At 37.2% G+C, this 25,549-nt stretch overlaps 1 protein-coding gene and 1 pseudogene across 1 annotated transcript in view; one reads left to right on the top strand and one right to left on the bottom strand.

Annotated features, from left to right (window-relative positions):
* The first annotated feature begins 2,531 nt into the window (after positions 1–2,531).
* The window catches only part of PAPOLG (poly(A) polymerase gamma), a 33,103-nt gene continuing 10,085 nt past the window's right edge, over positions 2,532–25,549 (top strand). The window contains exons 1-11 of the mRNA XM_069494073.1: positions 2,532–2,736; positions 6,425–6,586; positions 8,070–8,136; positions 11,520–11,601; positions 11,826–11,935; positions 12,795–12,848; positions 15,321–15,432; positions 17,902–17,991; positions 23,225–23,363; positions 24,007–24,079; positions 24,880–25,000. Of these exons, the coding sequence (XP_069350174.1) occupies positions 2,720–2,736; positions 6,425–6,586; positions 8,070–8,136; positions 11,520–11,601; positions 11,826–11,935; positions 12,795–12,848; positions 15,321–15,432; positions 17,902–17,991; positions 23,225–23,363; positions 24,007–24,079; positions 24,880–25,000 (1,027 nt within the window). The 5' untranslated portion in view covers positions 2,532–2,719. The remainder of the gene's footprint in view (positions 2,737–6,424; positions 6,587–8,069; positions 8,137–11,519; positions 11,602–11,825; positions 11,936–12,794; positions 12,849–15,320; positions 15,433–17,901; positions 17,992–23,224; positions 23,364–24,006; positions 24,080–24,879; positions 25,001–25,549) is intronic.
* LOC138400423 (5S ribosomal RNA) lies at positions 20,153–20,269 on the bottom strand (annotated as a pseudogene).

Raw genomic sequence — 25,549 nt, 5'->3', positions numbered from 1 at the left:
TGTCTCAAAAGAAAAAAAAAAAAAAAAGAAAGGGAGCAAAGAAAAAAATATTTCAAAAATAAATAAAGAAAAAAAATTCAGAGATAAAAGTTATGGCAATCAATGTAAATAAGAGTTAAATTTATTGAGCCCTTATGTGCCTGGCACTGTGCTAAGTGGTCTATACTGTGCAGATAGCAGAATCAGCCTGCAAGTATTTCTTTTGTGACAAGGCTAAGCCCAGAAGAGAACTCAATGCAGTTAGCAACAAACATCTTGGTTAGAAATCTTGAGGAAAGGAGGCTTTCTGTCTCCCAGACTAGCATGATTTCCTAAGCTGTTGGGAGAGAGGTGGGAAGAACTAGCTCTGTGGTGCATCTGGGCTGAGAAGATCACAGGCCCTTACCATGAGCCCCACATATGACCTGCGGGCAGCACAGAACGTCCAGGCCCAGATGCCAAGAGGACGGGAAGGTGGCTCAGAACTAGATATACACAATCTACTCTACCACCCACAGTACTTTGATACCATCCCAAGATTGGGGGGGATAGGGACTGCAGGACAACCAAGATTGTCTTTGTCTGCTATCTCAGAAGAATGAGGTGATAGAGTAAAAAATTAAGTTTTTGAAAATGAAGTGTTATTTCTTGCATGTCTGAACTTTTTTCTTTTCTGAGACAGGGTCTTCTCACAGTCACCCAGGCTAGAATGGTGGCACGATAATAGCTCACTATAACCTCAAACTGTTAAACTCCTGAGCTCAAATGATCCTCCCGCCTCAGACTCCTGAGTAGCTGGGGCTACAGGCACATGCCACCATGCCCGACTAATTTTTGTATTTTTTGTAGAGATGGTGTCTCGCTATGTTGCCCAGGCTGGTCTCCAACTCCTGGGCTCAAGTGATCCTCCGGCCTTGCCCTCCCAAAGTGCTTGGATTACTGGCAGCCACCACCTCCAGCCAAAAAATGTTTTTTTAAAGTTAATTGTCCTGAGGTCACAAAACTAGTAAGTAGAAAAACTAGAACTCAAAATTGGGTCTACCTTGCAGTGAAGCCCATGCTATCTGCTAATTTATGCCATCTGGAATAGATTTTGACTTCTTTCCACCACCTGCACTCAATCACTACTCTGTAATCTTGCTAATTTAGCAGCATCCCCCCTTCTAGGAAGCCACTGTTGAAGGCTCCCACCACCAAGTTTATGTGGCCCTCTTTAGGCCTCCCTTCATACCTTGACCCCATCTGTACCACAGACCATACTGTATTATAATAATCTATGTATATGTTCTCTCCATTAGACAGTAAACTCTTTTTTTTTTTTGTATAAAAAATTAGTTGTCCAGCTAATTTTCTTCCTATTTTTAGTAGAGATGGGGTCTTGCTCTTGCTCAGGGTGGTCTCAAACCCCTGAGCTCAAAGGATCCACCCGCCTCCCGCCTCCCAGAGTGCTAGGATCACAGGCGTGAGCCACCACGCCCAGCCTAACAGTAAACTCTTGAGTGCAGCAATTAAGTATCTCCAGTGTCTGACACATAGTAGGTGCTTTAGTTCAACAACAGAAGAATATCACTTATATTTGATTGTTTCTCCACTAAACTTTGAACTTTATAAGATCAAAGAATACATCTAGTTTTATGCACCATTAAATCATTGGAGCCAAACAGTGCCTGGCACAGTTTTCAATAAATATTTTGAATGAAAAATTTAGCAAGTAATCTCTCTATTTACTGTGACTCTGAGTCACATTCCAAGAGCAAGTAGCTTTCTTACACCCTTTTCTTTGTAATCATTTAGTGTTTGAAATTACTTCTACCCTTTAACATATTAAAATGGGTCATTATTTTCCCATTTTCATCCTCACACTCACATGGAACACGATTTCCACTATTTATTTGAAAGTGTGAGAAGATTCTGATTGAGCCTTGGATTTATCCTATTGCAAACAGCTAATGATTACTTTCCACTCTCAGGTAAATGTCTGAATGTCAGAATTAGGGGTGGTACTTAGGGGTGAACAGTTAGCCTCCAATTCACAAACTTGCTTTTCCCTGGGATAATTGTGTTAAAGTTGCATGTTCCTGGGTGTGACCCTTTCCAGACAAAATTTCCTGAAAGGGTGGATTGATTAGTTTACACATGGCTATGATTAATTAAATCAAAGACCTAGGATGATGGAAGAGTCAAAATAGAATTTTGCTAGGTAAGGCTGTGATCTTTTTAAAAATATATGAATCCGAGACACGGCAAAAGGAAAAAACTGAAATATTTATAATATATGCTCTCATTCAAGAACTAAGGAAAACGTATTTCCAAATTACCTTCCAAGCGGTTTGCCTGGATTGACAGTCCCGTGGACAAAGGAGGTGACCACACGCTCCTTCGGGCCGGCGTCTGCAGTGAGAGCCCACACCCCCTGTGGGCGGGGCCTCCCGGCACCTCCTGCGACCCGAAGGCGGAGAGGCGTGGCCGAGGGTGGGCCTGGCCGGCAGAGGCGGAGCTGCAGCAGGCGAGAGGCAGGCTGGGAAGCGGCGCCATATTGGCGTCGGCCGCGCTGTATTGTCAGAAATAGAGCCGGTTTTGTGGTGTTTTCACTACGCGGTTGGATGCCTCGGCTGTAGTGAGACAGTGAGCCAGCAGGCGAGCTAGAAGCGACCTGAGGAAAGTGGACAGGGAAAAAGGAGCAGCGACAACAGGACTCCAGAGGGAAAGACACTCGCTGGAGAGGGAGACGCAGGAAGCGATGAAAGAGATGTCTGCGTAAGTGGTGGGGGGCGGCGGTTGGGGGCGAGGCAGATAGGGGTGAGGTGGGGTGGCCAGCCCAGGGCCCAGTTTCTATTCCCTGCCCCTTGCACCCTGCCCGCAGCTCGCCATAGTGTTCTCCTTCCCCGCTCCCGGCCGGTCTGCAAGGGCACCTCCCCTACACTAGGCGGCTCACCTGGCCGCCCCTGTACGGACTTGGGGACTCCTGGAGTCCCCATCTGCCCCCGGCTGTCCCGCCTCCGAGGACGCCCCCAGACAAGGATGAGGAGGAGGGAGAGAGGCGTGGGTGTCGGTAGGGAGAAATTGTCGGTCACTCTCCTGCCCCCAGCACTGTCTGAGCCCGTCTGCTCCTGTCTGCATTGGCGCAAATACCATCCCCCTACCTCCCTTCCCGACCGGCTTTCTTCAGGTCTTCAGGAGTTAAAGACCTATCCCAGCCCATGGGTTTCTTTTTAATAAAGGCTAGGGTCTTTTCGCCGTTGTGCCCACCCTCCCCAGAACCTCCTGCCTCCCCACCTACCCACAATATCTACTGGTCTGTACCTCCTGCTCACACTTCGATAAGTCAGAAACAGTTTCCATGTTTGACAAGATTTTGTTGTAGCTTCTCACATTATGGTTTATTAGGAAGTAACTTAAACATTCAGAAAAATGCAGAGAGTAACATAAGCTTCATTTGTGTAGCCACCACCCATTTCTCCCAAAGCATAACATCATAGATGTGTGTGTGTACATATATATATATATGGGTGTGTGTGTATATATATCAGTGTGCATTTCTTAATTTAAAAGAAGCATTCCAAATGCGTCTGAAGGACTCTCCTACCTCCTTCTCTGGTCCCATTCATCTCCCTCACCTGAGGTCCCCACAGTCCTGAATTTGATATTTGTTGTTGCTGCATGGTTTTTTTTTTTTATGCTATTACTACATATGCATGTGTTCATAACTGATATTGTTTTACTTGTTTTTAAACTTTATATGACTAGTATCATACTGTCATTCTGCAGCTTCTTAAGCAACATGGTGTCTTTCAGCTTTGTCTGTGTTGATATTTTCTTTCAGTTCTAATTAATCCATATTCCATTGTAGGGATACACTCTAGTCTTTTTCCTATTAGTGACTATTTCAGCTTCTAAGTTTTTAATGTTTCAGTATGGCAGTGAACACTTTTTTATGTATCTCCTTGTACGCTTTTAACTAGAATTTCCCTAGGGTGTTTGCCTATAAGAGAAATTGATGGGTTGAAAGGAATGTGAGATTCTGTTGTTTTTTCCTCCCTCTCCCCCAATCTAGATGAGGGAAATTCAGAACCCCAGATTTGGAATTTTAGGGCCAGTAGGCACCTAGATAGCCAACTTTTTGGACATACAGATAAGAAAGTGAGACCCAGGATTAGTGTCAGAACTGAAGTAGTTATAGAGGGGAGAATGGAATGGTGGAAAGAGGTTTTGGGGTTCAGATTCTGGTTTTTCCTCTCAATTTTTTGGTGGGGGAACCATTTTTAAATTTTTAAAATTTTTTTGTTTCAAAATATTAATTATAGGGGAACAGGTGTTTTTGTTACATGGATGTCGTGTATAATGTTTAAGTTGGAGCTTTTGGTGCGCCAGTCACCAGAATAGTGTTCATTGTACCCAATAGGTTAGTTTTTATCACACACACACCCCGCCACTCTCCCCCTTCTTGGTTTCTTCTGTTGCTTTGTGCCTGTGTGTACCTATCTATTAGCTCCTACTTATTAGTGAAAACATAAGTGTTTGGTGTTCCATCCTGAGATACTTCACTTAAGATAATGGTCTCCAGTTCCATCCATGTTGCTGCAAATGATACTATTTCATTGCTTTTTATGGCTGAGTAGTACTCCGTGGTATATATATACACCACAGTTTCTTTATCCACTCATGAATTGGTGGGCACTTAAATTGATTCCACATCTTTGCAATTGTGAATTGTGCTGTGATAAACATTTGAGTGCAGGTGCCTTTTTTTTTTTTTTTTTGTTAATAAAATGACTTTATTTCCTTTAGATAGATACTCAGCAGTAGGATTGCTGGGTTGAATGGTAGGTCTACATTTCTTCAAGGAATTTTCATACTGTTTTCCATATTAGAGGTTATACTAATTTGCAGTCCCACCAACAGTGTATGAGCATTCCTTTCTCTCTGAGATCCAAGAGATCCACTTAGCATCTCTTGTTTTTTGACTTTTTACTAATAGCCATTCTGATAGGGGTAAGGTGGTATCTCATTGTGTCTTCCTCTCTTTGAATTTGAGGTACTTATCTTTAAAATGGCACTTATTCAGTCCCTACCTGTTAGGGTTATTATTGTGACTAATTAAATAATCATATATAAAGAATCAGTCTGTCCTATACATTTACTATATAGGACACACACAACAAATGCAACACCAAAATACCTCTCTCGTTCTTAGAGATAAAAAGCCAAGTCTTTAAAAAAAAATTACAACTTGTAATAACTAACTGAAATTTTGTTTGTTCAAAGTAAATACTGAAGAGAAATTAAAGTAACTGATATTGATGTTTCCCTTTTGTTTCTCTGAGTCATTTTGGAAGGTATATATATATAGGCTATTTTTATCTTCCATTTGATTTTCCCTATGTAATGAAATTTTTAGCTAAAGAGCATGCCTTTTTCATTAGTGTTAAGTCAGTGTTTTGACCAGTTAAAATCCAAAAACAAACAATCACTATTGTTTATGTTATTTTTTACAGGGCTAATTTATTCAATTTAAGATTATATTCTTGCTATTGGTGCTAATGGCCCTTCATGAAAGCATGGTGAACATAGAGGGTAGGATTAGTTGGTTAGCCTGTATGTTTTTACTTTACTTTCATGGCAAAATAAAAAGTTTTACCAACCCCTATTGGTTCCAAAATTTATTTTGAAATTCTTGGTCTGTGTAAACCCAGCATCTCAGACCTTCTGTTGTACTTTTTTTCAAGACTGTAATTTCCTGATGGCGAGGGTCTTTGGAGGGTGGCTTGTATTGTATCCTATAATACGTTGCCATTTAATGTAAAGAATTCGATAATTAATCTATGTGAAAATGGTATAGGTACCAGTATAAAATGAAGAGAACAATTAACTAGTGTCACAAGATGTTAGGACTGTAAGCTCAGATTCAAGCAAAGGATATTAATGTAGGTTTCCCAAGGACAAATCTAGTTGTGATTTCTTTTTAAAAGCCAGATTATTTCACAAGGACCTTCTAATGGGATGTTTTTGTTTCTTTTCTAGGGGGAAAACCCATTGTTTTTACTAAGAGCTTTCTTTCAAGTGGTTGACTGCTTTTCAGAGATTCTAGAATCTGGATAGTACTTAAGTTTGCAGGGTATAGAGGAGGTAGCCCTGGCACAGATCCCATTCGGGCTCTTTGCATTTGAGCTGAGTGATATCGGTACAGTTGTTCTGATGCCAACACATGCTGCTTTTGGCTTGAAAAGACATCTTAACCATGAAAGCTGGAGGCCTTATGAATCGTCCTTCATAAACATAAACACAAAATACCCATTTTTCCTTTTAAAAAAAGTACCTACACCTCCTGTTAGCGCTAAGTAAACTTTTAAGGTAGCTAAATTAATGTGAGTGAATTGAGAGATTCAGTGTATCAGTATGGTATGATACTTTAAGTTTTTTCTGCTGTTTCATTTTTCTTGAACAGAAACACGACGCTGGACAGCCAGCGTCAGCAAAAGCATTATGGAATTACTTCTCCAATTAGTTTGGCATGTCCTAAAGAAATTGATCATATTTATACACAGAAATTAATTGACGCCATGAAACCATTTGGAGTGTTTGAAGATGAGGAAGAATTGAACCACAGGTATGTCATTGAAAACTCTAAAATATTTTATAGTATTGTTTAATCATTAATTCCACAAACATACATTGAGTACCTACTATGTCCCTGCCTAGGGGTACAGAAATGACAAAAAGAAGATAAATCTTGGCTTTCTTGGAGCTTACATTGTAGGTGGGGGTTGGAGGAAGAGATTAACAATTACCCAAATAAGTAAAATACATAGAGTGTTACACATGAGAAGTGCTGCTGATGAGAAGTGCTGCTGAGAAAACTAAAGCTAGGGGTAGAGGTTTTCACCGAAGGCCTCATTGAGAAAGTCACATTTAAGTGAAAATTTGAAGATGAGGGAGGGAGCCATATGTATATTTGGGGAAAGAGCCTTCTAGGCAGAAAGCCTGAGGTGGGAGTATACCTGGTGTATTTGAGGAGTACATAGGAAGATACTCTGGGTATCTGAAGCAGAGCAAGTAAGCAGGAAAATATGGGATTAAAGAAAGTGAGGTAGGAGGAGCTTGAAGGACAAGGGTACCCAGGACCCTATAAGGCATTGTAAAGGTTTTGGTTTACTGTGAGTGAAATGGGAAGCTATTAGGGTTTTGAGTAGAAGATTGACATGATCTGACTCATGTTTTAACACAGTCACTCTGGCTACTCTATTGAGAGTTGTCTGAAGAGAGATGCAAGGGCAGAAGCAGAATGACTAGTTACCAAGCCATTATAGTGCCCCCAGGGGGAATTGATGGTGGCTGGAGGAATACAGTAGGGGTGATAAGTAGTAGAATTCTGGGTATATATTTAAAGGTAGGGTTGTTATAATTTAATGACTAAGGAATATGAGAGAGAGAGAGAGGTGTCAAGGATGATGCCAAGATTTTTGGTCTTGGCACCTTGAAGGAAAGAGTTCCATTATCTGGAGAAGACTGAGGGAGAGCAAGTTTGGACAGATCTGGAGTTCAGTTTTGCATATGTTATCTTTGAAATGTCTGGACTACTTTTCTTTTTTAAATGTGGATTTGTTTATGCCCTTCCTTGCAAGTTTGTTTTAATAATATGAAACTGCTTTTATTAAGTAATATTTCACAGAAATTAGCCAATAATTAATTTACCGATTTTACTTATCCAAAGACCTATTATTGGTAATGAGAGAATTCTAGCCTGTTTTGCCACATTGAATTAATTCTATAATAAATCCAAGAAAGTTGACAGTTCACTTGGCATCTGTAGCCTCATTGAATGTAAATTTATGATTTTTATTAGGCTTTTTGAATTTTTAGGATAGCTCAAAGACCCAAATTCTGTCATCACATTTATAATCTCTTTGTCACTCTTAGGGATCTAAGAATACCAAAGAGATGTGTCATGTATCCACAGATGTGATAGCATTATGACGTGTATAATATGCTTTTACTCTAACATCAACACAAAGGGTACTGCTTATATGTTTATTGCTTTAATACTTTTTGGTTTTTTGTTTTAATCTAAAGCATGTTATTTTTTATTATAGATTGGTTGTTCTTGGTAAATTGAACAATTTAGTAAAAGAATGGATTTCTGATGTCAGTGAGAGTAAGGTAAGACTAAACTACATGGAATTTTCAGTTTCATTATATCCTGGTCATTCATCCTGGTAGTAAGATGCAGGAGTTGAGAATTATCTGAAAGACATTAAAACTTGGCTCTCTGGTATATACCTGGGAATAAATTGGTCAACAGTTGAATTTGTAACTGGATGAGGATTTATCCCAGAAGTAGCTAATATATAGCTGCAAGTCCACATAGTTGTCTTATTTGATTCATATGTAGGGCCAAAATTTATTGGTTTTTATTTTTAAATATTTATTTATTTATAAACAGGGTCTCACTCTGTTTCCCCGTTTACAGTACAATGGTGTCATCATAGCTCACTGCAGCCTCAAACTCCTGGGTTCAAGCAGTCCTCCTGCCTCAGCCTCCCAAGTAGCTGGGACTACAGGCACATGCCACCATGCCCAGCTAATTTTTCTATTTTTTTGTAGAGACCGGGTCTCACTATGTTGCTCAGACTGGTCTTGTGAAGTCTTGGCCTCAAGCGATCCTCCTGCCTCAGCCTCCCAAAGTGCTAGGATTGCAGGCATGAGCCACTGAACCCAGCCTCAAAATTTAAATATCAGGAGATTTTACTTAAAAAGCTTGGTTTCAGACTTCTTATAAAATAAAATATCATATCTGGCAATGCTGGGCCTGCCTTTGTGTATAGTAAGAAGGGGCTTGAATGGGATTGGGCTCTTCCCCTCCAGTGCCTCATGGCCCCCACCTCTCCCTGTTCTCTCTGACAGAATGACTGCCGTTTATTAGTTTCTGTGTTTTTCATGTGGGATTCCCTTATTTGCATACCTCTTTGGCCCCATGAGAAATAGGAGTTTGCAAACCCAAACTTAAAACTGTGAAACCTTTTCCCCCTCTTATAGCGTAACTATTTTTCCTCTGAAATTGAGTATATTTTCCTGTTTTTTATAGTACAGTCCTCCCTTGGTATTCTCAGGGAATTAATCCAGGACCCCCAAGGATACCAAGATCTCCTCAAGTCCCTTATGTAAAATAGTGTAGTATATATTTTCACATAACTTGTGCACATCCTCCTGTATACTTTCGTCATCTTTAGATTACTTATAGTACCTAATACGATGTAAATGTTATGTAAATAGTTTTTACTGTATTGCTTTTTAATTTGCATTATTTTTTATTGTTATTTTTAATTTTTTTTCCTAATATTCTTGATCCTCAGTTGGTTGAATCCGCAGATGCAGAACCTGTAGATGCGGAACCCGTAGATGCGGAACCTGCAGATACGGAGGGCCAACTGTATTTTGAATATAATTCAATTTTCATAATTGCCTCAGAATTATCACTATGAATATTATTTTACTGGCTGTACTAGAATGAGGTAGGGCATGTTCAACTGGATGATAACTTTTGCCCCTTCACTTAAGTGGCCTAAACTGTTGTATTTTAAGTTTTTTTGTCTGTTTTTTATAGTTTTCCCATCTCTGCCTTAACAGCAATCATTTCAAAGTTAACATCTCACAGTTGTCACATGTCTAGCTGTACAGTCCCTTTCTGCCCTTTAATCTGCATGGGTTTAGAAATTAGATAAATGCCTTCCTAGAATTCTTTCTTTTATATATTTCATTATTTCTTTCTGTACCTATGATAAATATACAGAATTGGTTCTTTTAAGCAATGGACTCAGGTTATGAGTCTCCTAAGACTACAGTCATTGAGTTTAACATGGTCTTTATGCTATTTATGTTTGCTGCCAAAAGACTATCTGGCTCATTCCTGAACTGTCAGCAGAGTTATCAATAGTTGAAGTTGTTGAAATCCTAGTCACAAGTTATGAAAAAATTAAATCAGTTTTAACATCTCTGTTGAATAGGTAAGGTGATTGGTCATTTTCTACATGGATTATAATTCTTTTATATTTATGTATATTTTAATTTGGAAAATATCTGAAGGATTTGAGGTAGATCAAAGATAATTTGAATATTTTGCACACAATTGGGATATTTGAACCTCAGTAGTCTAGAACCCCAGATCAAATCATTTTAGTTAAATATTGTGGCTGTAACAAAAATATTTAGCACTGTGATTCAGCATATCACTTTCTCATAAGTCATGCAAGGATCATACTTTTCAAAGTAGAAAGGTAAACTAAAAGATTTTTTAAGGTCATGGTTTCTCCATCCTTTTGATTTACTTGTCAGTAAATTCACTGACTCTCTGGCTATAAAATTATTTGTGATATTCTTGAAACATTAATATCCATTAAACAGAGGAAGTAAAAACAATATCCTAGTATATAGACACTTTTATTCAAGTTAATCAGCAGATATTATTCTTTGGAACTTGCACTGGGAATAATGAGAAAATATAGAGAAGTAGTAGACACAGTTCTCATCTTTGAAAAATTTAAATATGGTTGAAGAAGTGAGACTTACATACCGAAAAAAGGTTAATAAATGTAGTATAAAAGAATTTAAAGATTATAATGGTGGACGAACACAGGAAAAAGAGCTTGCTATGGAGTGAGGATAACCAGGGAAGGCTTCACAGAAGAGGTGGAACTTGTGAAGTTTGAAAAATGGATGGTATTAAGATACCTAGAGAGGATGGGCATTCGAGGCAGGGACAATGGCAGATACAGGAGATTGAATAGAGAAGGGGCAACAAATGTGAGGGATATAAGCTAAGAATAGGTAAAAATGAATATAAGTTTGGGCAGTAAGGATAATGCGGAATGGAAATAGGGAAATCAGAAAGGGATTCCTGGTTTTAATTGTAGGAAGACGTTTTTGCTTGTTTGAGGCATGGATACTGAAGTGGATCAGGATGTGTCCAAGTGAAAATAACTAATGGGCATTTGGAATTGGCTCTGAAGAGAGGTGAAAAGTAGCATTTTAATTATGGCATAATATAAGAAATGTTAATTAAAGTTGTTAGATTAGCTATCATAAGGAGAACATCCCAAGAATGACCCTGATTCTGCAGAGCTAGAATCAAGAAATTAAATACACCTCACACAAACTAAAGGGGAGATAGGATTGGACAAAAGTATCATGTTGTAGAAAGCTGAAAGCGTGTGAGTTTGGTAATTAAGAGTTCCTTGGTGACTCTCAAGAGTGATGAGGCCAAAGATAGGCAGTTGGAGGGGGCAAGTAGGGTCAAGTAATTAAAGAAATCTTTTTCTTATAATAAAGATGTGTGCATGTTTAGTAGACATGAATTTATTTTGTCTTCCCTCTTTAACACCCTCATTACTTGAAGTTGCAAACAAAAGAGCCCTGAAGTACTCATCTTAACAACATTGACAAATATACTGTATATCATTTGCTCAATAAAGGGCAATAGGCATTAAGGTGATTTTTGTGATAAATAATTTGAATAATTGAATGTGTTTTGCTTAATTTTATTTTAGAATCTCCCACCTTCTGTTGTGGCTACTGTTGGTGGTAAAATTTTCACATTTGGATCCTATAGGCTTGGAGTACACACCAAAGGTAACTGCTTTTCTATGTTCTAGTGAAAAGAACTTTCAATAACAAACTCTTATTGTTCATAATTAGAAAATACAAGAGAACAAAATTCCCATTATCTCACTATTCAGAACTAATCATTAACATTTTCTTATACTCATCTTCCATATTTCTGTACATGTTTGTGTTTACTTTAACAAAAATAAAATACATAATATACTCTTTTTGATAAATACTTTTATTTGTAGGAGCTGACATTGATGCACTTTGTGTAGCTCCAAGACACGTGGAGAGATCTGATTTTTTTCAGTCTTTTTTTGAAAAATTGAAACATCAAGATGGCATTAGAAACTTAAGAGTAAGTATCCTCTGACATTTAATCTTTTGAACTTAGTTTAGTAACAACTACCTATAAAAGCTAGGGCTTAAGATTATTGAAATATCTCTTAAGAAGTTGCTGTATCTGATACATAATGATTAAGAGCATAGGCCTTATAGTTATATAGAACTGGATTTGCATCTAGAACCTACCACATACCAGCTCTTAGACATTGGTCAAATCACCTAACTCCGTGAGCCTCAGTTTTCTCATCTGTAAAATAGAGATGTGGTGTTAACTTTTTATAAGGTTTTTCTAAGGATTAATGAGGTAATTTACATAAACCACTTACTGTGATATCTGATAAATGATTGGTTCATATCAAATGTTGGGCACAAGTTCAACATGGGAATCTAGGAATGCTTTCAGACAAGGAGGTTAAAAATTTGTTAGGTTAGGGGACTAAGAAAGTGTCAGAAAGACATCATTTCTACTAAATCGATCCAAACTATATTGACTATTATGATTTTTGATAGATTAGTCATGAGGTCTCATTTTTTAATTTCTAACACTAGTGCTTTTTCAAAATAATTAGTTTTCAATTTAGACCCAAAACATAATAAGTTCCCAGATGATAGCAGCTCTGCTGGCCAGTTTCTGAGAAATATTTTTAGGAGGATAGTAAGTTAGATAACTGCTATCATAGCCATTTTGTGTGTCTTAAATAACACAGGTCACAAAGTAGAAGTACTTACCTGGAATGTAAGTCCAAGAACATTTTCTCTTTTTCTATTGAGTAAAAATACAAATTGGGAGCAAAGATATTCATATTATTGGCAGTTAGGGAAGATAGAGAAAGGATTATACTTATGTGTAATAATTGTTTTCCTCATTATAGGCTGTAGAAGATGCCTTTGTACCTGTTATAAAATTTGAATTTGATGGTATTGAAGTAAGTGTTTAATATTTTTCTGACTTTATAATCGAACTATTTAACCCATAAGTTTTTTTTGTTTTGAAGTCAAACTTGATATAGGTTCATATTTTTTAAAAAATAAATGAGTCTTTAAATTGTCCCTTCCCTCTTTCCTATTTTTTATTGACTTCTCACCATGGAAAATTTATCAGTCTCTATCCCTCTATGATTTTTATACACACTCTTCTTATTCCTATAATCTCTTATTGAGTGTTTACATCATTATAAGCTTATAAATAGTGTTCAAAGATGAGCCTTTAGTATACCAAATTACCATTCTTTGCTATGTGACATTTTGCTTTTTGGGAAATTAATAATTGTCTTGGATTTTGTTTGCTTGGTTTTTATACTTACGACTAACTCTAACCTAGTCTTTCCTAGTCTTCTAAATCTCCTCTAAATAAGCTTAGATTTATCAGGTATTATGTCATTATCGTCTTGGGAAAAAAAACCTCACTGAGTGTTCTCACCTGCTCCAGTCTAACCTGATTGTTCTCATGACTGGTATACAGCTGTCACCCTGGCATGTTCCATTACTATCATCCTGGGGTTTCCTTTCATTTCTCTCTAAAGTTTTCTTTTTTCTTGATTTATTCTCATTTTAGTGAAGCTCATCCTAGCTTCCTAAGAAAGAGCACTTTTTTTTTTGATGTCTTGCATGTTTAAAAATGTCTTTATTCTATTCTTAACACTAAATTGATAATTTGGCTGAGCATAACATTCTAGGTAGCAAGTGATTTTTCTCAGAATTTTGAAGGCCTTGCTTCATTGTCTTCTGGCTTCTGTACTGTGTTCTGAGGTGTGATGTCATTTTGCTTCTTTGTTCTTTGTATATGACCAGTTTTGTCTGTTTGGAAGCTTATTTGATCTTTTTTTCATAATTGTAAAATTCATGATAAATATACTTTGGTATGTATCTTTTCAAACAATGTGCTAGGCACTCAGTAGTTCTCTTTCAATTTGGAAATTCCTATCCTTCAGTTCTGTAAGTTTTACTGAATTCTGTTGGATTTCTTGCATTTGTTTTTTCTTTCTGAAATTCTAACATTTGTATGTTGGACCTCCAGGACTGCCTTTGATTTTTTTTTTTTTAATCTCTTCTTTCCCACTTATTAACCACATCTTCATATTTTTGTTCTGCTTTTTGAGGTTCTCTCATCTTCTAAACTTTCTATTGCTTTTCATTTCTCCTGTCATATTTTTAATCTTTTGTTTTATTTTTTCAAGATAGTCTCTTTCTGTCTCCTGGGCTAGAGTATAGTGGTGTCATCACAGCTTACTGCAACCTCCAACTCCTGGGCTCAAGCAATCCTCCTGCCTCAGCCTCCCAAGTAGCTGGGACTATAAGGCATGAACCACCACACCTGGCTAATTTTTGTATTTTTTTGTAGAGATGGGGTCTCACTGTGTTGCTCAGGCTGGTATGGAGCTCTTGGCCTCAAGCGACCCTCCTGCCTCTGCCTCCCAAAGTGCTAGGACTACAGGCGTGAGCCACCACACCGAGCCTGTATTTTTAATTTCTTTTTTGCTTTTTTCTTTTCTTTCTTTTTTTCTTTTCTTTTCTTTTTTTTTTTTTTTGAGACCGTGTCTTGCTCCGTCACCCTGGCTAGAGTGCAGTGGCATTATCAGAGCTCACTGTAACCTCCAAATCCTGGGCTTAAGCAATCCTTCTGCCCCAGCCTCCCGAGTAGCTGGGACTACAGGCGCACAGCACAATGCCCAGCTAATTTTTCTATTTTTTATAGAGATGGGGTTTTGCTCTTGCTGAGACTGGTCTTAAACTCCTGGCCCCAAGCAGTCCTCCCACCTCAGCCTCCCAAAGTGCTAAGATTACAGGTGTGAGTCACCCTGCCCAGCCTCATATTTTTAATCATTTTTTATTCTTCAGATGTTCCTTTTTATTTATGTATGTATTTACTTACAGCCTTCTGTCCTTATTTCTTAGATACAATATATTTATCTTCTTTCTTAGGTCTGCTAGTTCTGTTACCACTTGTCCATCTGCTTTCCAGCTTTCATAGCTTTTGCTTCTGTCTCTTTCTGTTCTTTGTCCTAGTGGCTTTTGACTTGAAAATCAAAATAAAACTCAACAAAAAACAAAATGAAATTTTTCTGGTATTTTAGTGAGGTTTCAAGAGGGAGTGAATGTAAATGTGTATTGGATCTTCCATCTTTATCTAGAAATCTGCTCACAAGGTTTTGATGGTTTTTTTTAAATGCTTGACATATATGCTAAAATTAAAATACTTTCCTTAATTTGAGATTTTAATTACTTTAACAAAACTTTACAATGATTTTCCCACATGAAATTGCTATACAGGCCTTTTGAAGTTTTGATAGAACTTCCTAAACTAATAATTAGAATTTTTTACGTTTTTAGATGGGATGGGGGAGGATGAACTAGAAAGGAGAAAAAGTAATATTTTTCTTTTTTGTATCTTTCCAAAGATTGATTTAGTCTTTGCAAGACTGGCAATACAAACCATATCAGATAATTTAGATCTAAGGGACGACTCTCGCCTGAGAAGCCTTGACATAAGATGTATTCGCAGCTTAAATGGTAAGCTTCTAAGAAGAAATCTCAGATACCTGCTTAAAAACAATTAGACTAAAAAAGAGATATTTTTGCAGAATTGACTGTCAATGGACTTTTTTAGGGATTAGACTAATTTAAAAAGGATGTAATTTTCTTTATATAAATAATGTGATCACATTCAATTATCCTAAAAAACACAAACTTATTTGAAAGTTATTTATGTTTATAGTAGTGGTTCTCAAACTTACCAGTCACAGGACCCGTTTATACTTTTAAGATTTATTGAGGACCCTGAAGAGCTCTTGTTTCTATGGGTTATATCTATCAGTATTTACCATTATAGACATTAAAAACTGAGAAATTTTTTTGAATTTTTACATATTCATTTAGAAATAACAATAATCCCATCATAAGTTAATATAAGTTTTTGTGTGTGAAGAATGCCTTTTTTTTGCAAATCTCTTTAGTATTCTACCTAATAGAAGATAGTTAGATTCTCATATTTGCTTCTACAATATATTGTAATATTTTGTTTTGGTTAACATACAGAAAGAAAATCTGGCCTCCTAGAGATATGTAGTTGGAAAAGGGAGGAGTGTTTTAGTAGCCTTTTCAGGTAATCATAGATTCCTCTTCAATTCTACACCCAAACTTGACTGGTGACCACAGTTTCTTTTTTAACAGTTTTATTGGGGTATTATTACATACCATAAAATTCATCCTTTTCAGTTATACAATTCACTGGTCTTTAGTATATCCACAGAATTGTACACTTACAATCTAATTTTAGGACATTTCATCACCTCAAAAGATCCCTCATATCCATATGCAGTCTTTTCCCCTTCTGACTCCCAGTCCCAGGCAACCACTAATTTACTTTCTCTATAGATTTGCCTTTTCTATAGATTTGCCTTTTTTAGACATTTCACTTAAATGGAATCATATAATATGCAGTCTTTTGTGTCTGGCTTTCATTTAGTGTAATGTTTGTGAGGTTCATCCATGTTTGTAGTTTGTTCTGTTTTATTGCTGAATGCAATTGATAGTTTCTTAAAGGTATGGAATCTAAAACCATATCACACTTTTTTTACTCTGTTACATGAAAATCTACTGCTTTGTCTTGTTCTTTGAATGGTTCTTTTACCCGTGCATGATGTCACACGGTCATGCCATGGTCATTTGGAAAATTTGGGGTCACAAGGTTATTTGGATTTTCCAAATGTTAACACACATTTCATTATAAAATATCAAAAAATTAGCATTCATTAATATCACTACTAATGTCATCAGAAAAGTCTTTTATTTTATTTTTATTTATTTATTTGGAGACAGTGTCTTGCTTTGTCGCCCCAACTAGAGTGCAGTGTTGTGATCATACTCACTACAACCTCAAACATCTGGACTCGAGAGATTCTCCCGCCTCTAGCTGGGATTACAGGCATGCACCACCACACCCAGCTAATTTTTTTAGTATTTTGTAGAGACAGAGTCTTGCTGTGTTGCCAGGCTGGTCTCAAACTCCTGGGTTCAAGCAATCCTCCCATACCTTGGCCTCCCAAAGTGCTAGAATTATAGGCATGAGCTGCCATGCCCAGCCTAGTAAAGTCTTTTAAGTATTGGAAAGTTCACGATAGCAGATACAAGTTGTCCAAAATTCTAATTTAACTTAAAAGGTTAAATTGTATTATTGGCAACAAATTTTGTCATTCGTTTTCCTTGAAGTAAAGAGCTCACTTTGTTCATTTTTTAGGAAATAGGTAACTGTGAATAACCATTCTTTCAAGTAAAACTGGTATTGCTTGAAAAAAGCAGGTAGTACAGCTTACAACTCAAACAATCTTAAATGTTCTTTTCCCTTTTTTTAACTGTAAGTTTGTGGCAGTGAAGATACATTGTCTGCTAGTATGGTTTGTCGTGGCTATCTTGATTCACTGCCAAGATACCAGTAGTTTTATCCACCATCACTTTTGTACCATTAGTGCAAATGTTAACATGGTGAAAAAGGCAAAGAAAACCTCAGTATCACTATGAAAATAGGTTTGACCTCATAGATTCCTAGGGGTGCATAGACCATACTTTGAGAACCACTGGTTTACAGTGTCTTTTGTTTAACTTAATCATTGCACTTTGCTGTATTTCCAGAGTGTAACAATAAATCACAGTATTTGTAGAAAAGGTTTGCATTGAAGTAATAACAGTTTTATAACTTGGAGGTGTTTGAGTAATAAAGTCAAACAGGGAAAGAAACTAAAAAAATTCCTCAGGCCCAACTCTATTTTAATGTTGGATTGCATTATCCATGTACTGTTTAATTTTTCTAAAGCAAAGTGATTTCTCTATGTAAGTGCTAAATTTCAAAAAACATGGAGAAAATAAACCCTGATGTTTATAATCTTTCACAATTTTAACATTTGAGAGTCTAAAAGTTAGGAGAGCATTTGAATTAACTGAGTTTTGTTGCATAGTGAAAAATGCATGCTCTGTCTTTTTCAGGTTGTAGAGTTACTGATGAAATTTTACATTTAGTGCCAAATAAAGAAACTTTTAGACTCACCCTAAGAGCAGTCAAATTATGGGCAAAACGTAAGTATCCCAAGTCTTTTATGTTTACATTATAAAATTCTAATTTTTTGTTGTCAAAGATGGAAGCTCGTATGGGAACGCTGAATCTATTGATATTGTTGGGGGTTGAGGACCAGTAAACTTTGAAGTAGCTATTTTTCAGGTATAGTGGTTATGGTGTTCTTTCTCCCTCAGGTGAAAACTAAAAGTCCCTTGACTTTCCATCTTAGATTTCAGCCAGGCAGTTAGAGTAAGTCAGAAATTGAAGACCAAGATCCTTATTGATCTTTAAGCTCCCTATGGGCAGGACCACCTTACACATCTTCGTACCCCCACCAGCAGCAAAGAGTCTGGTTTATACTGTAGTAGGTGTTCAAGAAATATATTAAGTGAAGAGCCTAAAGGGATACTTTTAACTTGTTTTTCCCTTATAGCACTTTTCCAATAAAACCTGGAACTGCACTAGTTTATGTAGAGAGAATATGGTTTAGAAAAGGCCCTTCTCCTGTTCTTGAGCTGGCACAACACATTCTGTATTTAATATTTGTAACTATAGGCCGGGCGCGGTGGCTCACGCCTGTAATCCTAGCACTCTGGGAGGCCGAGGTGGGCGGATTGTTTGAGCTCAGGAGTTCGAGACCAGCCTGAGCAAGAGCGAGACCCCACCTCTACTAAAAATAGAAAGAAATTATATGGACAGCTAAAAATATATATAGAAAAAATTAGCCGGGCATGGTGGCGCATGCCTGTAGTCCCAGCTACTCGGGAGGCTGAGACAGGAGGATCGCTTGAGCTCAGGAGTTTGAGGTTGCTGTGAGCTAGGCTGACGCCACGGCACTCACTCTAGCCTGGGCAACAGAGTGAGACTCTGTCTCAAAAAAAAAAAAAAAAAAAAAAAAATATTTGTAACTATAGGCATGCCTTGGAGATACTGCAGGTTTGGTTCCAGACCACTGCAGTTGAAGCAAAAGTCACACCAATTTTTTGGTTTCCCAGTGCATGTAAAAGTTATATTTATACTCTACTACTATAGTCTATTAAGTGTGCAGTGGCATTATGTCTAAAAAAAGTACATACCTTAATTTAAAAATACTTTATTGATAAAAGATGCTAACAATCACCTAAGTCTTCAGCAAGTTGTAATCTTTTTGCTGGTGGAGGGTCTTGTGTGGGTGTTGATGGTTGCTGACTGAAAAGGGTGGTGGTTGCTGAAGGTTAGGATGGCTGTGGCAATTTCTTAAAATAAGACAACAGTGAAGTTTGCCACTTGGATTGATTCTTTCACAAAAGATTTCTCTGTAGCATGCTATGCTGTTTGATAGCATTTTGCCCACAGGTAGAACTTCTTTCAAAATTAGACTCAGTCCTCTCAAACCCTGCCACTGCTTTATCAACTAAGTTTATTGGAATATTCTAAATCCTTTGTTGTCCTTTCAACAGTGTTAGCTGCATCTTCACCAGTAGTTTCCATCTTGGGAAGCCACTTTATTTGCTCATCTATAAGAAGCAACTTCTCATCCATTGAAGTTTTATCATGAGATTGCAGCAATTCCGTCACTTCTTCAGGCTCCACTTCTAATTCTAGTTCTCTTGCTGTTTCTGTCACATCTTGTAGTTACTTCTTCCACTGAAGTCTTAAATCCCTTAAAGTCATCCATGAGGGCTGGAATCAACTTCTTCCAAATTCTTGTTAATGTTGATATTTTGACCTCCTCCCATGAATCATGAATGTTCTTTATGGCATCTAAAATGGTAAATCTGGCCAGGCACGGTGGCTTATTCATGTAATCCTAGCATTCTGGGAGGCCAAGGTGGGAGGATCACTTGAGCTCAGGAGTTCGAGACTAGCCTGAGCAGCAGTGAAATCCCATCTCTACTAAAAATAGAAAAAATTAGCCAGATGTGGTGGTGTGGGCCTGTAGTCCCAGGTACTTGGGAGAATGAGGCAGGAGGATTGCTTGTTCCCAGGAGTTGGAGGTTGCAGTGAGCTGTGATGACTCCATTGCACTCTAGCCTGGGTGACAGAGCAAGACTCTGCCTCAGAAAAACAAAGAAATAAAAAAAAAAAAAGAAGAAGACAAAAATAAAGAAAGAAAGCAAAACCCCCCAAAACAAAACAAATGAAAATGGCAAATCCTTTCTATCTCTCTCTTTTTTTTTTTCTTTCTTTTTTTTATATAATGGCCTACAGCACCCGGTATTCCCAGGCGGTCTCCCATCCAAGTATTAACCAGGCCCGACCCTGCTTAGCTTCTGAGATCAGACAATCAGGCATGTTCAGGGTGGTATGGCCATAGACGAATCCTTTCCAGAAGGTTTCCAATTGACTTTGCCCAGATCCATCAGAGGAATCACTATGGCAGCTATAGCTTATGAAATAGATATCTTAAATGATGAGACTTGAAAGTCAAAATTACTCCTTGATCTACGGCTGCAGGATGGATATTGTGTTAGCAGACATGAAAATTTAATCACCTTATGTGTCTTCATCAGAGTTCTTGGGTGACTAGGTGCATTGAGCAGTCATATTTTGAAAGGAATCTTTTTTTCTGAGCAGATCTCAACAGTTGGCTTAAAATATTCAGTAAACCATGCTGTAAATAGATATTCTGTCCTCCAGGCTTTGTTGTTCCATTTCTAGAGCACAGGCAGAATAGATTTAGCATAATTCTTAAGGGCTCTAGGATTTTGGAATGGTAAATGAGCATTGGCTTCAACGTGAAGTTACCAGCTGCATTAGCCTCTAACAAGAGAGTCAGTTTGTTCTTTGAAGCTTTGAAGCCAGGCATTGACTTCACCTCTCCAGCTATCAAAGTCCTAGATGGCATATTCTTCCAGTATAAGGCTGTTTATCTACACTGAAAATCTGTTGTTTAGTGTAACGGCATACATCAGTGACCTCTTAACTAGATCATCTGTATAACTTGCTGCAGCTTCTACATCAGCACTTGCTGCTTTACTCTTTGCGCTTTTATTGTTAGGGAGATGGCTTCCTTCCTTAAACCTCATGAACCAGCCTCTGCTAGCTTCAGACTTCTGTACCTTCCTTACCCTTCATAGAATTGAAGAGACTTAGGACCTTGCTCTGGATTAGGCTTTGGCTTCAGGGAATTTTGTGGCTGGCCTGATTTTCTATCCAGACCACTAACGTTTTCTCATATCAGCAATAAGTCTGTTTTACTTTCTTATTATTTGTGTGTTCACTGGAGTAGCAGTTTTAATTTCCTTCAAGAACTTTTCCTTGACATTCACAACTTGGCTGTTTGATGCAAGAGTCCTAGCTTTCAGCCTCTCTTGACTTTCAACATGCCTTCTTCACTAAGCTTTATCATTTCTAGCTTTTGATTTAAAGTAAGAAATGTGCCACTCTTTCACTTGAACACTTAGATTCTCTTATAGGGTTATTAATTGGCCTAATTTCAACATTGTTGTGTCAGGAAATAGGGAGACTGAAGAGAGGGAGAGAGACAGGACTGGCTGATTGGTGGAGCAGGCAGAACACACACAGCATTTTTCATCTAAGTTCCCCATCTTATATGGGTGCAGTTCTTGGCAGCCCAAAACAATTACAATTGCAACATCAAAGATCACTGACCACAGATCATCAAAACAGATATAATAATGAAAAAGTGTGAAATATTGAGAGAATTATCAAAACAGGGACATGAAGTGAGCACCATGCTGTTGGGAAAATGACATTGATATACTAGCTCCACATAGCATTGCCACAAACCTTCAATTTGTAAGAGCAGTATCTGCAAAATGCAACAAAGCAAAGCACAATAAAACAAGATATGCTTTTACATTTAAGTAGTGCTGTACTTCTGGCACCAGATTTTACATAGTCTAAAACAGTACTCTCCAATAAAACTTCCTGTGATTGTGGAAATGTTTTATACGTTCACTGTCAAATACTGTAAACATGTGGCCTTTGAGCACTTGACGTGCAACTGAGGAACTGAAGTTTTAAAACTTTATGTCAGTAAATTTAAAATCATATAATGCCCAAGAGAAGTGAAAACATGTTTACACAAAAACTTGTATACAAATGTTCATAGCACCATACTTCATAATAGCCAAAAAGTGGAAACCTGCATTTCCATAAGCTAATAAATGGGTGGAATATTATTTGTCAGTAAAAAGAATGACTGATACATGTCACAACATATATGAACCATGAAACCATTATGTTAAATGAAAGAAGCCACTCATAAAAGACCACATATGATATAATTCCATTCATGTGAAATGTCCATAATAGGCAAATCTATAGAGACAGAAAATGTAATAGATTAGTGGTTGCCTGGGGGTGGGAGGGGGAATGGCAGTTAAAGGTTTCTTTTTGGGGTAATAAAAATGCTCTAGAATTGATTATGGTGATGGTTGCACAACTCTGAATATACTAAAAACCATTGAATTGTATACTTTAAATGGGTGAATCTTACAGTATGTGAATTATATCTCAATAAAGCATTTAAAAATAAATAACAAGAATTAAATAGCTACATGTGGCTTGTGGCCACCATATTGGACAGTATAGGTCTAAAAAGATCTTACATAGAATTTGTCCTTGGGCTCAAGTGTCTTGTGTAGTTAGGATAAAGTAATTTGCAGTGAAGAGATAACACAATTTGTTTTTCCTTACAGATTAAATACCATGTTTTGTCAACTGTTAGGTGCATATTTTTCATATTTAACATACCAGAAAATTGGTATTTTGTAGTTTTTTTTCTTTCTCACTTAGTGGGACATAAAATAGATGGCTGTAAGAAACAGTCATGAGAAATGAGTAATATCAATGGTGTAGCCTACTTTATGGAGAGAGCCAAATTCTGTGAAATACTGAAGTTAATCCCTAACTTTACACTTGATTTTAAAATACTCATGAATCTGATTACTAGTGAAATGTTCTTCCCTACTTGTAAATTTTTCAGGTGTCTTTCCTCCTTCCTTTCATTTCTCTCTCAATCTTAAATACTGAAAGATGGAGGTTTTCAATGTAATATCAGTGGAGCTCATGAAACTGAGGTGGGGAACTGAAGTGTCTGTATTAGAGGGCAAAGTAAAGGGGTAAGATAAGCACCTTATGGTTTACTGATAGACAGTGAGCCTAGCATGAAGGTCTGCTTATCAGTTTTAATGTCATGTTTATAGGGGAGAAGTTCTAAGCAAAAGTCTTAAGAATGAAGTTATCCTGTTGAATGTTACAGATAGTAGGTCCTAAGAATAATTAACAAACATATTAATTTTCTAGGACGTGGTATTTATTCCAACATGCTGGGATTCCTTGGTGGTGTCTCCTGGGCAATGCTGGTTGCAAGAACTTGCCAATTATATCCAAATGCAGCAGCCTCTACTTTAGTTCATAAGTTCTTTTTAGTTTTTTCCAAGTGGTAAGTGTTGATATGTATACTTTCACTATTAACTTCTGCCAACATGTAAATTTGTTTGGAAGTTTAAGAGCTGTGCATAGACTTTTTCTGTTGTTTTATATCCTTTTTTAAATTAAAAGTTTAAAACATATTAAATTTGAGGCAATGGAGGGACATCCAGATGGCACATTCTTCCAGGGATCTGTAAATATGGGCCTTTAGCTTGGAAAAATAGTTACAATAGATTTGGCTCTGCAAATTACTGGCTGTGTAGAGGTTAAGTTCTCCTTATCTGTAAAATGGAGATGATAATCATAGCTACCATATTTTTTAGTATTTTCAGTAAATGTTAGTCATTGCTGTTATTAAATTGTCAAAATTAAACCCATGAAAGCAAATGAGCAGGAAGAGAAAGATTCCAGTGTAAATTAGTTACGGCTAATGGGCAAAGTAATATTAGCCCTTTCAGAGAACACTACATTAAAATAAACAGGCTTTCCATTATATATTTTCTTCCTTTGCTTTTCTTCCCTTCCTTTTCTTTTTTAATACTGAAACCCTGTCTTTTTTAATATTGAATATTTACTGTATGTACTGTTTGGAATAATCTAATGATTTTAAAGTTTCATACAGTATGTAAATTAATTTTCTTTTTTCATGTTAGGGAATGGCCAAACCCTGTGCTGCTGAAGCAACCAGAAGAAAGCAATTTGAATTTGCCTGTCTGGGATCCTCGGGTATGTGATTTATTAGGGAACTCCCTTAAACCTTTTAGGAAAAGGATGTTTCTCTGAATTACAGTCTAGTTAAAAGATAATTTCTCTGGTCCATGCTGATCTTCGTTCTGTATAACTATAGTCCTTTTCCTCCCTCTGCTGTGTGTTTTGGTGCAGATGATTTGGATTACCAATGCTAATCCAAATGTTATATCATTAAAAATTGCCCATGTATGTCAAGTGGGCATGTCAACCACAATGTTATCCATTGTGAAAAACTATCTCACAAGTAATTAGTTACCAATAATAGTTACAGTACTGAAGTATATAAAAGATTTACTTTGCAGTATAATTTAAAGCAGATTCACAATTCTAAGATAGCATACTTCTCACCTACCTTGCATTTTAATTTGTTTTTTAGAGTGTGTGCTCATTCCTCTGGGTAACCAAGGGCGAAGTCATCCATTGAGTAGTGAGTTCAGAAAAAGGATTGAGAACCAGTGAACCAGATAATACATTTTGCAGTTATGATACTATATTTCCTTGATTCTATTATAAAAGATCATTGTTTATAAGATGCACCATCGATTTAACAGCTTTTCTGAGGAAAAAATAAACTTCTGCATAATTTCTCTTGACTTTAACTATCAGACACGTCTGAGTTTAGAAATAAGTGTAGTGGGGGAGAGGAAGTGTATGTCTTAGAATTGAGGAAATGTAGTATTAAATTTATATTTCATATTCTTCAGACTTTTGGGGAAATGAAGTGAGGACAACTGAAATAGGAGAATAGATCAATTATTCTGCTTCTAATTTCACAGGTAAATCCATCAGATAGGTATCATCTCATGCCCATAATCACCCCTGCCTACCCACAACAGAATTCTACGTATAATGTGTCCACATCAACTCGAACAGTAATGGTAGAAGAATTTAAACAAGGTAAACATGTTGGCCCTGTTGCCCTTTACATATTCCCACAAGTTTTTGGTTGACAACAATTTTATTCTCTACTGCAGCTGTAGATTGGCAGTTATAGTTATATAACATCTATTATTACTAAAAATGCTTTAAGCCAGGCAAGGTGGCTCATGCCTGTAATCATAGTGACTCAGGAGGCTGTGGCGGGAGGATCGCTTGAGGCTAGGAGTTCGATGCCATCTGGGCAACATAGCAAGACTTCGTCTCTTGACATGAAAAAACATGAAAAAAATTAGCTGGGTGTGGTGGCATCTGCCTGTAGTCTCAGCTACTCAGGAAGCTGAGGCAGGGGGATCGCTTGAGCCCAGGAGTTTGAGGGTGTAGTGAGTGATGATCACAGCCACTGCACTCCAGCCTAGGCAACAGAGCAAGACCCTGTCTCTTAAAAAAGAAAGAAAAATCTCTCAAATATGTTTTTTTTTCCCCCTTAGTAAGTAGTTTTCCAAAGCATACATGATAATATTAAGACCAAAAGTGGAGCCAGCCCAGTCTGGTTGAATTTAATTTTTT

The sequence above is a fragment of the Eulemur rufifrons genome, chromosome 19, assembly GCF_041146395.1.
Source record: "Eulemur rufifrons isolate Redbay chromosome 19, OSU_ERuf_1, whole genome shotgun sequence".
Taxonomy (NCBI): domain Eukaryota; kingdom Metazoa; phylum Chordata; class Mammalia; order Primates; family Lemuridae; genus Eulemur; species Eulemur rufifrons.
Note: the sequence above shows the minus strand (reverse complement) of the source record. Positions and strands in the feature narration are given on the sequence as shown.